The sequence below is a fragment of the Amphiura filiformis genome, chromosome 16 (genome assembly GCF_039555335.1).
Source record: "Amphiura filiformis chromosome 16, Afil_fr2py, whole genome shotgun sequence".
Classification (NCBI taxonomy): Eukaryota; Metazoa; Echinodermata; class Ophiuroidea; order Amphilepidida; family Amphiuridae; genus Amphiura; species Amphiura filiformis.
In genome coordinates this window covers 40,333,509-40,350,527 of record NC_092643.1, presented here as the reverse complement: position 1 = coordinate 40,350,527, position 17,019 = coordinate 40,333,509, and the positions used below count along the sequence as shown (strand labels likewise).

At 36.6% G+C, this 17,019-nt stretch overlaps 1 protein-coding gene across 1 annotated transcript; it reads right to left on the bottom strand.

Annotated features, from left to right (window-relative positions):
• Nucleotides 1-3,502: 3,502 nt before the first annotated feature.
• LOC140135988 (lambda-crystallin-like) lies at nucleotides 3,503-15,967 on the bottom strand. The gene is made up of 7 exons (XM_072157693.1): nucleotides 15,734-15,967; nucleotides 13,678-13,759; nucleotides 12,014-12,166; nucleotides 8,209-8,370; nucleotides 7,473-7,667; nucleotides 5,669-5,774; nucleotides 3,503-4,260 (listed from the first exon to the last, which is right to left on the bottom strand). Exons 1-7 carry the CDS (start codon nucleotides 15,784-15,786, stop codon nucleotides 4,034-4,036), a joined length of 978 nt encoding a protein of 325 aa, XP_072013794.1. The 5' UTR covers nucleotides 15,787-15,967; the 3' UTR covers nucleotides 3,503-4,033.
• Nucleotides 15,968-17,019: the final 1,052 nt, after the last annotated feature.

The window sequence follows — 17,019 nt, the reverse complement described above, 5'->3', positions numbered from 1 at the left end:
CGCTATATTCGGGCCAACCCACCAGAGTTACCCCCCGGGAGTTACCTACAGTCAGTCTACTCTGAAGTACAAAGTACCGACGCGGACGCACACATTGTGCCGACTTTGAAGGCATGCATACCTGCAGCAGAGACACAGCATTGTGCACTGTTTATGCACTGTATACGCGCGTGTTGTTACTTTGTACTTCAGAGTGGACAAACTGTAATAGATAAAATAATGCCTTCATTAGCCGGGATATACTTATAAAAAAAAGTAATTGCACTTTTGACATCATCATAAATCTTTGAATAAAAGGAATATAGGCAAATGTGCGTCATTTCTTAGCGACAGATGGGGTTCAAAATTGTCCACATATTGACGTTGGTAGGATTGGAAAGCTAATGGGATATCGTACAAAGAAGTATAGAATCTTGTTTTTGCTCCCGTATTTGTCATGTTGGTGACAGAAAATGCTTGTTACCAGGGCCGGATTTACCTTTTGGGGGCCCTGGGCCAGGCCAAAATTTGGAGACCCCAAACGCACCATGAGGAAGGCATGTGCACTCAAGTGGCCAAGTTTTAAAACTTTATCAGGACATTTGCGCGCAAAACACGCGAAAATTTTTAAATTTTAGACTATTTTAGCACAAATTGAAGCTGAATTTTGCTATATAACAGGCCTGTAATTTTTGTACCCTAATTTGGCCCAAAACGGAAGATGGATATTTCACAGGTTACTCACAGATAACATAGTCCAACTTATCACTTTATCTGGCGACAAATATACATGTTTTCACCAGATTCAGAAAAAAGATTACAGTATTACACAGGTAACTTTAGATTGTGCATTACACCTAGGGAAGTACATTTCAATTGGCATTGCTTGTGCTGTAGTTCTCTTAATTTCAGTAATTTTGATCGTGCGTTATTGGTGGCACATCAAGTACAAATTTTCCTAGTATTCAACAGAAGAAGAAACCAGCAACACCATCTAATTGAAAAAGCTGGACGTATCGATGATGATGATGAAAATGGACCCCCTCGATATGATGCCTATGTCCCCTACCATGAAGGAAGTGCTGATGATTGGGTACATGGAGAGCTTTTACCAAATATTGAGCAAGGAGAGGAACCTTTCAGACTTTTCCTAAGGTGTCGAGATATGCGTATTGGGAGAAACAAGTTAGTTGAAATATCTCTACACATGCAAAGAAGCCGCAAGGTTCTTGTTATACTCTCGCCGCAATATTTTGAAGACAACTGGTGTCTTAAAGAACTAGACATGGCACATTATAGAGTACTGGAAGAGAATCGCAATGTGATGATTCTTATCATCCTGGAAGATATTCCAAATAATAAAAAGACTCTATTGTTTAGACAATTAATATGTAAAGTGCAATGCCTAAAATGGCCAGGTGATGGATATGGACAGTATTTGTTTTGGAGACGTCTTCGAGAGGAACTTAAGAGGCCTGTGCCACTAGATCGCCGGTTTGCTATTTAAGTTCTTTTTTATGAATATGCATAAAATTTTAGTAGATTTAATATGTTTGGAATAAAATAATATTTTGCTTTATGCAGCCACCTTTCTTGTTAGATTAAGAAACATGCAGCAAGTAAAATTTGCAAATCCCCGGCAAGTTGTAATACCGTTCGGCTTTCACAGTTGGTAAAAAGAAAAACCTAACCATATGAATAAATTAAGCAAATTAGCTACTTAATTAGCATATTTTGCATAGGTACTTACTTACCATATATTGCGCTGAAAATCTAATCAAGTCGAGAACCTCTGGCGCGCTACTCCAAATTATGCAAATAAGGTACTTAATTACCATATGTTGCGCTCAAAATCTAATCATGTCGCGACCCTCTGATCATGCTACCACCTACAAAGTTTCATCATCATAGCACTTACGGTTCTCAAGATAACGCGTTCACAAGCTTTTCCGAACACCCCCACCCCACGGACACCCCCCCACACACACACACACCATAGTGATTTAGTTCAGGCGAGACAAAAAGTGGGACAGGTTTAGAAAGATGTTTGTTCAAAACAAACGAACTCCACGGTGTATTTTAGTCGATTTATTTCATGAACACACAGCTGTGAGCCAAAACTGTGTTGTGCCAGAATACTAGTATACTAATTGGACAATTCCAGTTGAAATCCACACTCCCCTGTGGAAGATTTTGGAAATATCTTCCACAGTGGGAGTATGTTTTCAAATAAAATTGGTCAGGGGAAATCATTTTGAAACCAATACTCCCCTGCATTATCTTCCATAACTGAAGTATTTCAAATGGAAGTTACCCAACTGTCTATTCTAATTTGATATTTGAAACTCATTCTCTCTCTGTGGAAGACCATATACAGGCTAAAACCTTTCACAGGGGGAGAAATGGAATGATCTATTGCATTGTTAATGGAGCCTATACCAAATACAATTTGCTCGCCAAACTTTCAATGCATTTCACAAATTAAGTTTTATTATTTTCTTTTGCTTTAACATTGACGGACAAATACCAAAACAATATTTGTGCTCTGTATCATTTAAATATTTTAGAATACAGAGAAACGTTGGTGCAATTACCGTTGGGTGAAGCAGCAGCCGGCAATAAATTGCGGAATCACAGGGACTTTCGAACAAAGATTTTACCCCGATGATTCATTGTATTGGTTTATCTGACGTTTCCAAGATGGCATTAGTCTTTAATACAGTACAAAGTTTTACATGTTGTACAATTTACATAGATCTTAATCATGTTAATGGATGAACCTACAAAACAGTGAGGGACGGAGCTTATTCCATACCTTGTAATATGTGACCTGCTACTAGTAAATGAGCGTAAAGTCGCAAGTTGGTAGTTTCGAAACACCCTGGTTACTGCGTTTGTGTTCATTGTTTCACATGCAGCTGTTCAAGCCAGTCGTGTGTCTGTATGTCCTTTGTGAATGGGGACACAATGGGCCATTCGCCAAGGACATACTGTTGGCTTGTACAGATGCGCGGCAAACAAAGAACATTAACTCAGTCAGTCAGGATGTCTCGAAACTACCAACCATAGAACAATTCCGTACCAACTTGCGACTTTATACTCATTTCGTTGTAGCAGGTCACATACGTGTGATAATCCAAGGAATATTTTTCCATGTCAAGCAAGAATCCACTTGAATCTGAATTGAATGTATAGACTGATCTAACGAGCCAAGTCATGGCCAGGATTTGGTCGGCCATTACTGGCCGCAGCACCCAACTGGTGTTGTGACCCCAATTGGGTGAATTAAAGCCGCTTAAAATTCGACGTTAGATTCTTTTGTGTCGTAAACTCTCATCATTCTTTTGTCTACGTGTAACACGGGTGATAGAAAGCAGTTTAAAATACCCTCCAAGGTCGCATCATTTCACATTTTAGGTGAGATGGAGCCGACGGGGACCCAGCTATGGCTGCCATTGAGGTGTAGGAATATGCGTGAAATTGGATTCGTGTATACGGATCGCATTTAACGATTTTTGGGGAAATGGTATCTTCTTGAGGATCGTCATCACGCTATTAAAAGGGTGTGTTTTCAAATTACACACTTGTCAGTTACGTGTGTGTGTGTTGGTCAATCTTTTTAATTATTTAAAATTGCATATGTAACTGATTTTTAAATGACACATGTGTCGGTACCAATCATTTTGATGCAACTTAATAAACTTCCACAAGTTATTGTGAAAGATATTGTGAGTGTGGACAAATGAAGACTTAAGTCTTCCAATTATATGCCCTTGTTATATGCACAGCTATAAAAAAAAAAAGTTTGATCAGCTCATAATCGGCGTAGTAGGCTTTTACCACTACGCCAAAAAGTAGACCCATGCTAAGAGTGATATAGTTGACCTGTCTGGTCTATATTGTGCGTATTCAAGAAAGTATAGGACTTGAAATAATAATTTGTGATGCGTCTGGCGAGATATCACAGGACAATTCTCGAAAATAAAATACATTGATATTAATCCGCGATGTAATAAGGCCCGCCGATTACGAGCTGATCAAACTATAATCAGTTTTAATCTGTTTTCTCATGACCATCCATGTCATGTTTCAGTTTTGCCAAAGCAGCCATTCTAGCATCTCTAGCCTTTCTTCTTTCCTCCAGTTGATCCAGTGGAATTAATTCATCCATTTCTTTTATAATCTGTTTATAACCTTCACCATCAAAGGTTGGATTAGGTCCAAAATCAGCCGACACGTTCTGTATGGTTTTCGAGTAGCGTTCTAGATAACTGGCCATACCTATAACGTTTGTATCAAAAGCATTGTAAAAAAGGAAATTATGATTACAATAATTTGCAACCTATACACACATCAAAAAAGATTACTTTTTTTCTTAGTATTGATTACACAAATTATTTATGTACACCCCTTAATAAATTTTGTGACTAACTTGCATTTTTACACACAATGTTATGTAGGGGGCAAGGAATCAATTACTTCACTGAAATATCAGTGATTCAAGACAAGTGGTTCATTATATTATGTTATTGAAATGAGGTACATTCTAGCGGTACCTCCTTTCTTATCATAAATAACGTACCGCTTGTCTTGAGTCACTGAAATTCCAGTGTAGTAACAGGATTCCTTGCCCCTATAATATACATAACTTTTGTTACCAGTGTATTATTATTTTTTGAGAAAAATGAAAAAAAGTCACACATTTATCAAGGGGTGCAGTACCACCTTACATCTGCACCGTGTACGAATTGTGTCCACACCTCTAAGGCCTCAGATCCATAGGCTGTTCCTTGTGGCGTGTGCCCTTGTTCCGTGTTTACTTTTTCCCATGTGACCTGCCACACAGACAACGAACCTTTGTTTTGCTTAGTGGCCGCTACGGTTCGTTGTCTGTGTGGCAGGTCACATGGGAAAAAGTAAACACGGAACAAGGGCACACGCCACAAGGAACAGCCTATGGATACGAGGCCTTAATGTGTCCATTTTACGACAATCTCGGGCAACTCAAACTCATCGGGTTATTATATTTTGTTTTCAAATGTATGGTGCGGGGGGAGCGGGGGAGGTGGAATTTAGGGAGTGTGAGTGTGGGGGAGGGTTGAAGGGAGGAGATGCCCAACTTCCATCTGACATTCTGTCGCAGCACTTACAGGTGTATGAGTCATTGATAATGAATAATTGAGAATTTTCATATCATAAATCCTATAATAGAAGTCCAAGTGGACATATCGCGGTTACATGTTGATAGACCAAATGATCATTAGTCCTAAAACACAATAAAAACAATAACTTATAACCATAATCCTTACCCTAATCCTACCCCCAAACCCTTATATTAACTCTACACTTATACATAAGTTACACAACTTGGACTCTAATCCTAACTCGGACCTAAACCCTAGCCTAAGTCGAACCCTAATGCTAACCCTAACCCTAAATTTATCCCTAACACTAATCCTATAAAAAAAATTGAAGACCGAATTAAAAAGACTAGTTTGCGTCTGACGTCAGGGCAAAGGCGCGGCGTGATTGGTTGCTGACCTGCGCAGTACGGAATTTTTGGTCTGGTTGACAGGACGTCATACGCAAACTAGTTTTTTTAATTCGGTCTTCAATTAATTGCTTCTTTTGGACTAATGATCATTTGGACTAATGGGCTGTTCCCATTATTGCGACCTATGGTACCTACCTTCAGCGTTAAGATGCATTACTTCAAATGGTCCAATGAATGCATAGCGCATTCCCATGCCTGCCCACATAACTTTATCAACATCTGCGCAGGACAGAAGACCATTCTGTTTAATGAAAGTGAAAAAACAAGCACTTGAAAACTGCTTACCCACGACAAAAGCCTGTGTTACTGTTAAATTCAAATGTTAAACTTTAGTATATGAAGAGCTTATTTCCAAACCGTGTTAAGTCCACAAGATTCACTTTGAAGAAAATCAGGAATTTTCTTTATGGCAATGAAATAAAGTTCGATTTCTATAAAATTACAGTGAAGTGAAGGTGACATATATAGGACCATAAAAACATGTTAAGTTAAAATCTAGAGACTTTTGATTTTTTTTAATGAATTAATTTGTTTTAAAAATAGCATGGACTAACACGTTTTGACACAAAATGCAATTTCTGGCATGGACTTAACACATTTTGACACAAAACATAGCATCTGTAACACAGAACTAACAATACTTTTCTCAAACTAGTCTTAAAAGATAACAAATTGATTAAAACCATACAAAATGTGATTCTCTCTACTATAAAACACAATTTGGCTACAACACACCTTGCACCTTGAACCCCCTCCTCCCAACCATTTTTTACCCAAATTCGATGTTTAAAATAGTTCAAAATTCAAAACTGAGTTGTATTGCATTTCTTAGAATTGAATAAACATCATTTCACTGACAATAAATGATGACCCGAAATGCCCACTTGTTTTATCACAATTCCCCCTCCCCTGTGCTGCCACCCTAATCTCATATTGACAGCCGTAAGTTTTTAAGTCTTTAAGTCCTAATTTTTTTTATACCTTTAACTTTAAAATAATACCTTGAATTTAGTAGCACATTTTGATAATCATACAAAATAATAATATCAAAAACTAACTCTACCACCATCCTCTAACATTAATTCTACCATCACAACCTCTCCCTCTTCTCCCTCCTACCCTTTTCATGTCTTTCTGGAGGTATCTATAAAATATTTAAGAAATCCCATACAAACTACATGTAGGCCTACTAATTTTTTTTTTTTAAACCAACAACAACAACTTTTTATGCGGACCAATTACTAGTCTCAGGACCAAACAAGAACGAAGACGCAAAGCAAGGCAATGTTATCAACCATGCAGAACTTGGGCGATTAACTATTGGAAGCCCTATGCCGTGCTAATTGCCTACAAGCTGCCCACAAGGGCATTGTTCGTGGACTTAACACAGTTTGCTACCAAACTGGATTGGACTTAACACGTTTTGGGAAAAAATCGATACTTTGTGTGTCAACATTTCGGGACTTGACTAATTTTGGAAGAAAAAACACACATTGCTGGATAGCCCTAGTTACTCACTACCCATTTTCATCAAAATCTCAATTTTGAAGGTGGGTGGACTTAACACGGTTTGGAAATAAGCTCTTCATATAGCGACTTGTGCTTTTGATCCTACCAGAATCTTTATCAAAGGTAAGTGGATAAAGATTTGGCTCTCTGTACACAGGACCGATTAACGTCCCCTCCAAAGGACAACAAAAAAACTTTCGTGGTTCATTACCTAGATGTGCAATGGGGATATCGGAAACTTGGGCGTAAACCTATAATTTATGATTTAGGGCTTAATTTGATTAAATTCAGACATTTCCAAGCCAATAAATCCAGCAAATCTTCAATGAGCACAGACACTCCGCCACGTCTACGGTCGAGCAGTTCTAAAAATCTTTGCCATCAAAAGCTTTCCATAACTCAGTTTTACCCGTCTTCGTCAAGATCTTACTTGTACTAATCTCCATGATTCATTAATCAGAGCATACTGCATTCTGTTGAGTGCAAAACCTGGTAATTCTCTTCGTAGAGTCACAGGAACTTGACCAACTTCCTCCATTAATGCTCTGGTTTTATCTACCACTGCTTGATCGGTCCATGGAGCTGGAATGATTTCAACGAGAGGTGCATAGTAGGGAGGGCTAACCTGTTGAAAAGGAATTGAAGTTAGAATTGTTAAATAAAATGAATAGCGGGATGTACTCGTCGATTCTCTTCTAGTCGAACACTTTAGTTAATTCCCTTTATAGCATAGTGGTCCGTTATTTCCTTTGTCAATAATAGTCTGCCACGTACTAAAGATCGTTTCTCCTATATTCTGCAGGCATATGGATTGCGATAGCTGCGCGACACATTATACTTTTTCAACTATAGGCTATGATTACAAGCGGAAAGTTAATCCTTATCTTCGTGATCTTGGCGCTAACCCGCATGCGTTACCCAACCAGATAACAGCTGTTAACTTCATAGGAGTGCATCACAACTTACTCTTTGAAATGTAATAGGAAGATTTATGTGTGTTTTTCCTAAATAGCAAAGTGACAGATGGGACTTCATGTTGACATCACTAGAACTGGAACTTCGTACAAAGAAGCATAGGATCTTGTTTTTGTCTTTGCCTTTGTGACAGGGAATGTCTTCTGCAGTTGACATGTTGATTTGCTTGTCTGTTTGTTTTTCAGTCTTACCGGGTGACTAACAACACATTGTTTTCTTCTTTGTAGTGTCTCTGTAATCTCAGATGGCGTAATACACGAACTTGAACTACTTAATATAGTTTCATCACCAGCAAATTCCTCCATCTGCTTAAAAACTTTCCTTTTAAGTTCTAGCACTTCTGGTACACATTCCTACGTAAAACAATAAGGTAAAATGGATTTCGTTAAACTGTACTAGCATTTGCTCTGGGATTTTTCATTTGGATCTTTTCTATCGAATCTGTATAAATATATATATATATATGGTCGAATCCAACCAAAAGTGTCCACGGGCCAAAAATAAAAGTCCGAAATAAAAATGTCTCCACAATTTTTTCCTTTTGCCCATTGATTGATGACATATTGGCCTTACAGGAACCAAAAGTGCCATTACTAATCTTGAAAAATAAATCCAGGACGTGTGATAGTAAATGTGATATCAAAACCAAATGTTACCTACGAATACCACTAGGATGCTTTCACTATCGCAATACTAATCAACCTAAAACAAATGGAATATTCCCATTAACGCTTTTTTCGTGTAATGTAGACCACAGGGTGTCAGGAAAATGCTAGCTCAACCAGAAAATATTTGTTTTATTTTTATAACGCGATCAATATGATCTTTGTCAATTTATGCTAGTTTATTTTTGAAAATGAAGTTTAGGTCAGTTTCTGTATTTTATTTATCAAATGAGTATGAATCAATTTACACATTGTATAAGAACGAGTAGGATATATGTTTTCAAGAATATTAGGAATTATACGCATACACCTAACGCTTTATACAATGAAAAGGTATAGAAACCCGGGTATTCGTAGGTAACATGAGCGATTTAACAATATCTATATTGAGTTTAGAGGTTTAAATTTTGCTATTATGGTAATGAATTAATAAAAAGCTAGTTTTTAGATCTCTTTCAGATGGTACGTCCAAATGAATAAATGCTATTACCTTAGATCAAAAATGTTTTGATGCTTTTAGCAAGATTTTGACCACTTCATTTTGATATACAAGTAGTTAATCAGCAATTTTACATGATAAATAATTGTTGAATGAATCCGTATATGGGTAATAATAGTGTCCTGGGGTACCGCTTAAAGTTTTTGACAATTAATTTCCATTGGTAGGGACACTTCATTACACATGTCATGTATTATGCTGTATTCGTAAGTAACATTTCAGTATTTGTAGGTAAGAATTAGACTTTTGGTGGATAGCGCAATCAAAACTTCATTTTATAAAGCACATTGAATGTATTATTTTTTCTTTATGTGCGTTTATTGATACTTTAGACCCTATCATGTATTAATAATGTCGGTTCACAGTGGTTGAAAGAGGATTGAAGTAAAAAACAAAGGCACTAAAGTGACTTTAATTTGCTTAATTGCACATAAATCGCTTAAAACCGTTATTGCAGACTTGTGAAGTCCATCTTGGAGTCAGTTACGTCTTGTGGCCTTTCGTTTGAGGGCAACTACAATTAGCTTTATACCAGGGTCCATCACTGTGTTGTCTAGATCATGAGACAATGACAACAGTCGTTTTTCCATGGTATTCGTAGGTAACCTTAGCGAAAACGTCAAAAGTTACCTTCGAATAAATCAATTTGGACACAAATTACTCAGAAACCAGAAGGTCGGTAAACATTTAAAATGAAGCACACATGACAGTTGACAAATCCAAGTATTTATCCCCTTCTAATCTTCTTTGAATCTGATTTTTCTTTCAAATGAGCAGACCGTTGTCTATTTCAGTACATATTTTTCAACAATTAAGCCGTATTCACTTTTGCATGGTGGGCATGAATGTGAATTCGCAACTTTCATTGACATATGATTTGATAGCAAACATACAGGCCTTCGTTATGTACCAATATGGGCATTGGCATGAATGGCGGTGTTTCACAATACTGTCATGATGTCAAATTGTATTCGTAGGTAACATTCGGTTACCGAAATTTACCTACGAATACTTGCTTTTATTGTTGACATCTCAGAAATATTTAAACGCAGGCTATTGAAACTTGGTAGAAATAAAGAGTGTATTACCCTGCACCTATTGCTTAACTATTGTTTACTATTCTCTCACTTTGTGGAAATGACACAGCTTTTAACATGTATTCGGAGGTAATGCATATTTTTTTTTTTTTTTTTCTTTGTGCCATTTAGAATTTCTATCAGCTAAACACAATAATAAATATGTCCGAATGCAATACATTTCAGTATTGGACATATCAAAGCTTGTATCAATTGCGCATTTATTAGTGATTTCCATTTTTTAAAGATATATCTAGTGCTATGAAAAATTGTATTCGTAGGTAATGTAAAAAAATACCACTCAAAAAATGATCACCAAAAATTCACAATTATGTACAAATATGTGAAAAATTGAACAAGCAATCTTTGAATACACACCTTTCAGGAAATCAATTTAGATTCAATCCAATGACTTTTTTTCATTACTGATTTAGATGTTTTTAAAAATACCTTAAGAAATATTTTGAAAAAATGGGTAAAATTAGCACGTTTTGGGGTCTCTGTGTCTAAGTTTTTCACGGAAGGGGTCTTATTATATATGGCGCGAAGCGTATGATCAAGGCGAATAAACACAATACAAAAACGAATGCCAATTGATTAATACTTTTAAGTTATGGCCCTGAACATGCCGTGTACACTTTTGGTTGGATTCGACCATATAAATAAAATATAATTAAGAAGATGATTAAGAAGATGCCGGCTGCCAATGCCAAAATAAAATTTACATTGCCAACGCAAAGATACTCTTGGTCAATGACTCTGTTATTTAGACTCTGGCTAAAGGCTACCTTCAAAATGCTGGAATCTCGGCAACACTAAAACTGCCGAGATGCTGCATCAGGGGTGCAAATTGTGATTTCTTCCTCAGTAGCAAGGTTTTAGGCTCACGATTTCCTCAATAATACCATGCATAAAATAGCTTTATTCTGCACTTCAAAAGATGAGAATGTTAACATAGCGTGTATTTTTAGAACGACTCTGTTTTTCGAACTTCCAAAAAATGTTTTATGAGGAAAATGTGCGCGCGTAGCGAGCAAAAAAATTTCGTATTTTACGTTAGTTTGGGGTCAATTTTGGTGGGACAGAGGCTCCTTTCCCTTTTTATTCCCCCCTCATTTCATCTTTCTTTTTTTTTTTTTTTCAGAGGGAGCACAACTTGTTCAGTGCTTTATGGTTCTTCTTTTTAAATTTCCCAAAATATTTCCAGTTTGTCCTCTTCTATTGATACACTGAATTCCTTCATGCCTTTTGTTCCCATAAAAGTCACGATGACTCTCTGTTTTAGTGACGTATTTATTTTAATAGAATCGTTTTATGACAGACATGATGATCAACATAGGATATGTCATCCCCTCGATTGTCTCCTTTGCGCCATTTACTGTCCATTAATATCTTCAATTACTCCTCGCAAGGGAGATATTAACATAGTTGTCCAGGTTTCTTAATCACATTTGATAAGAGACCAATGGATATTGCTGGATAATTGCGGAAGCCTGTGGATATTTAGCTAACTTGGATCAGGAAAAAGAGAGCAACATGATATTTGATATTTTCAGAAAAGTTGCAGGAGAGAAACAAAATGCTAAATATATAGGCTAAGATAAAAGGGATACGCGAAAGTTTGAGGAAACGAGAGTAAGAAATTTTCGGCCGATATTGTCCATTCCCCACCTCCTTGACCATGGCGTACATATAAATCGATCCCTGACCCAAAAAGAAAAAAAAACCAGAAAACTAATTTCACACTCTAACTCACCTGGACAAAACCAGCTCCCTGAATTGCCTCTTTGAGCTCATTAGTGCCTGTGATAAGGCTAAATTGTTCCTCGGGTGACAATGAACCACGTAGTTGTCCAGCTTTCTTCAAGTCATCTAGACGTCCTTTAATGTTTTCTAGTGCAGTAGATACCTGAAAAGTTGGAAAACGGCATGTTTTATTTGCAAGTACAGATGTCCTCGTCGTCATCCAGATTATCATTTGATATGATATAATGTTTTCACGGTTGCTTGATGGCATGTAGAACTGTATTAATTTTTAAGCAAAGTTGAACATTGATGGCGCTATTTATCTTAAATCTTGTTTGAATCAATTTACAAGGGGTAGACACTTGTATAATGACATTAAAACATTAGAAAAATGAGTAACAAATAGCAAGAATCATGCTATCATGAAATGAAAGGAATAATTGAACTCCTATTATTAGGCTAAATTTCATTTAAAATATATGTAAATAGCGCCCTCAATTTGCACACAAATATACGAATAAATATGATCACAAAAAGACAGAAAAAGATGAAAAATTTGATAAAGAAAAGAAAATCTATGTTAAAATTGCTACAAAAATATGTGTGTATATTAGTATGACAGTTGTTGGTATTGTCCAGGTGGAAAATTCTAGAATGTTTTGTTGGAAAAATAAATAAATGATCACATCAAACAACCGCCGTGTCTAGTATTACCCCACTATTTTCGAAAACTGCATGGTTGCGAGATAAATGTGACCACTAATCACATCAAAATGGTTGACTCTGCATAAATATTTCACTTTATCAGCTTTATTTCGAGATATTACTTTCCAAAATTTATCCAGGCATTCCGTTTTTATAGGTGAAAATAAGTCATGTCTTGTTATGTTCTGTATTTTTTTTTCATGCATGATTTCATTCATATTTTGAAAAGTAGTTTGCCGCAAATCTCCCGTTTATGTAATTAGTCAAAAATTATAATAACGTAAAGCATGACAACTAAAATATTTCTGAACACAATAAAAATGCCCAAAGGACGGGGCACGCGTATGGTTCATTCACTAAACATACACATTTTTAACGTTTAAACTTTAATAAATCTCAATATATTGTTGTAACAACTCCCACCTGTGGTACACGTTAATTAATTTTGTTTTAATAACCTACCATGGTAAGCTATTGTACTTTCAGTCCAATATTATTATAAATATTACATTACTTTTTACACAATTTGTAATAAAGTGTGCTGCTTATGCCTGGCCTTTCTCCATGTGTATCACGCATAGAATCATAAGTACGAATTAAAGGCGAGTTAGTTATCCGTCATATGGAGTTTTTTCGATCAATACCGTAAAACCTCGTCTACAAGCACAGAGTGCTTTTGGTGAATGCTAAATTAATCCAGGCGTTGTCCATCGACAATATTATGACTATTGAGCGTGAGCAAATAAATTACCGATACAAGCATTTATACAAACAAGTACTAATGTAAGACCAATGTATTGCATTAGTATTCATTTATAGCTTTCATTAAAAACACTCTATATGCTTGTAGACGCGGTTTTACGGTATGATATCATGCATGTAGGGAGTACGGATAAAAGTTAGTGGCTTATCGTGCTTAATGATAAGGCAAGATTTATCTAATTTATAAGAGTCACGTGACTTAAATACCTGAGACGGTAAGATATCGTATAGTGTTACTTGATACCCTGCGCTAGCAAATATCATCGCCCAGCTTCGGCCTATCAAACCACTGAAACAAAATCACGAATAGAAAAATCAAATTTAATTATTGGAAACGAACATTGAACAATGTACTGATTCTGTTGAATAAAGGTGAAACATTGTGCTTAAGTGGGTATTACACCCCTTGATTTTTTTGGTGACTATTTTTGCATTTTCTCAAAAAATAATAACACACTGGTAACAAAAGTAATGTATATTATAGGGGCAAGGAACCAGTTACTACACTGGAATTTCAGTGACTCAAGACAAACGGTACGTTATTTATGGTAAGAAAAGAGGTACCGTTAGAATGTACATGTACATCTTTTCTTATCATAAGGGACCGATCGTTATTTACGGCAGGGGGGGGGGAATGGGTGTTTTGGCAAAAATATCGACAAAAAATTTTGTGTTCCCCCCTCGCGTCCGCTCAAAATTTTCGCGTTCCCCTTGTTTTCCCAATTTTCTCCATTTAAAATTTAACAATCCCCCTCCTGGTTCAACTAAAATTTCAGGTTCCCCCTCAAGACCACACAAAAATTTCGTGTTCCCCCTAAATTTACCCATTCCCCCCCATAAATAACGATCGCTCCCTAAGTAACGTTCCGCTTTTCTTGAGTCAGTGAAATTCCAGTGTAGAAACTGGATTCCTTGCCCCTATAATATACATAACTTTTGGTACCAGTGTGTTATTATTTTTTGAGAAAAATGCAAAAATAGTCATAAATTTATCAAGGGGTGTAGTACCCCCTTAAGGGGTCTCATAGTATACAACAACGACCTGAACATTAATATGAAAACGACTCTGAAAACATTCAATGAACGATGTTTTTAAGCTGTGAAGAGTTAAAAAGCAACATTTTTTTTATTTTGTCCATAGAAGCATGTAATAAGATAGCTTAAGATGTGAGAAAAACACCCTTTTTGAAATTGGAATTGTATTGCTTTAAATCAATTCAAATTTCAAAACTTGTGTTTTTCGCAAATTGGAATTGATTTTGTTTAAAATCTAAACTACTAAACCCAACCCTCGTTTTTTATTTTTTATTTGTTATCAGTACATTATGAAAATATCAAATATCAAGAAATTCTATAGCCTAAATGAAATCTATCACGCTTGATCTATACATAAAATTGATCACAATGCGTAGGTGTCTAGACAAAAGAGTCATTCTATTTCATTTCATTTTATTACAAAAAGCATCGTATATCCCTAGGGCCAAATTGAGCAATTTCTACAGGGTAAAAGACATGAAAATATTATCAAATTACAAATACAAAATATATAAACAACAAATTTAAATTTAAATAAGACATGGTAAAAGATGAAAAATATTGCACAAAGAAAGCGTAAATGCCAACGATGGATGGAAAAAATGGGACCGGTCAAGATCTACTCAGAGATACCCGTTAATAGTGTTTTTGCCCCCTTTTCCTGGGTCTTTCTCAGTCTTTAGTGTACAAAGTAATGCGATATGAATGCACACTGATGGTACTGTCAATTGTGGCATCTCACAGGGACGGATTGGAACATCATACCTAATCTTTACGAAATTGACTGCAATAACGTTTGATAATGACTGGATCCCAGGACTGGATCCCTTTAAAGTGAAGAGTCATAGACCTTCTATATCTATAGCGAGTGCGAATTCAGCATCGAAGTGGTTACGTAATTCTCTTGGTTACCGGATCACGCTACTTTGGTATGCCTTCGAGTGCCATATACTTATGTGGTGATCATTTCGATCGTGGTTCATTACTCTAGCGCGTGATCCCGTTGACATAGTAACATTACGTAACTTCGATACTGAATAGCGAGTAAAGTATAGCATTCCCATACACATACTGTAGATGACCTGGCTTCCCGCCTGGTAGGCATAACATTACACGTTATGGCTCACATATTACGTGCATGTATACATACAGATATTGCACTAGGCTAAATGTATTTTCCAAAGGCATGAAAGGTCCAACAACCAGTACATGCGACACGTTTACTCACCTGCCAACTATTGCAATTTTGTTATTCTTGTGCATGTTTCCATTGGACGCCATGATTGCTGTTGCACGAATTTATTTAAAATAGGTCTAATCAATCGGTGTCTAATATTATTATCAATCAATGTTGCCGAATCATGCATGGCCTAATCAACGTATTCCAAAGGTCGTTTCAAGACCCTGACAGATATCATTTCACAATAGACTCTGTCACCAAAATAGTGCATTTTCCGCACTGTCATTTATATACTTATATGCCATGCAGCCTTACCATGCTTACCGTGACAAAAGTGACTCGCTAATCATTATTAAAGGAACACTCTCCAAAACGTTTTTGTTTTGAGGTGTATAGGCCTATAATGTGTCAGCTATAGGCTCCTATTTTTTGGTCGGCTTCCACCAAAGACAACCATATATTCTGTTTACCCTCTTTACAATACTGAAAACCCCAGGCAAAATCCTCGCCAAAAGACCTGTTGAAATTTCTACACTATTTTTTTTAAAATAATTTTTCCATTTTGCATAGGCGTAGATCCCGGGTGATGGGGGGGGTGAATTCCTCCCCAATATTTTGATAGGGGCCGACGGTCAATACAATCACCCCCTCCCCCATGTTGACACCTGTATGTGGGTTTCTGACCAAATTAACCTCATATTTGGCCGAATTAGCTTCAATATGGCAAATTTACTTATTCTGTCGCCCCAACCTCATCCCACCAATTTCAATGAAAAATCTACGCAACTGCCCCTTTTGTCACTTATAAACGATAAACGATTGCTTGTACTTCCCCCCCCCCCACCAAAAAAAACTTCCATGTTCCAAGTTGCGGCCACTCACATGTAGGCTACTCAGGCACTTACAATTTGAGTGCTCACAGTCTTCACTCAACATTCAACAATACTAATAATAGTGAGCAATAACAGCAATAATAGGCCTAGTATTCAATATCATCACCATCAATGTCTTCATCATCATCATCTTCGTCGTCGTCGTCGTCGTCGTCGTCATCATCATCACTATTATTAGGCCCTACATCCAAAAGGTACTGTTAAAAAGGTGAACAAAAAAAGGACTAAACAATGGTAAAAATTATATCTTTAGGCTACTTGTATATATAGGCCAATGTCAAAGAAAAACAAATTTGATAAACATGTAGGCCTATTATTCAATGCAAACTTGAACTTCATAGTAAGCTATAGTACACGATACAAAAGGTCAATTCACAAGCGTAATAGCGCCGATATGTTCCAAACCGACTGCTGGCCCTGCTCTATACTTTACAAAGTCAG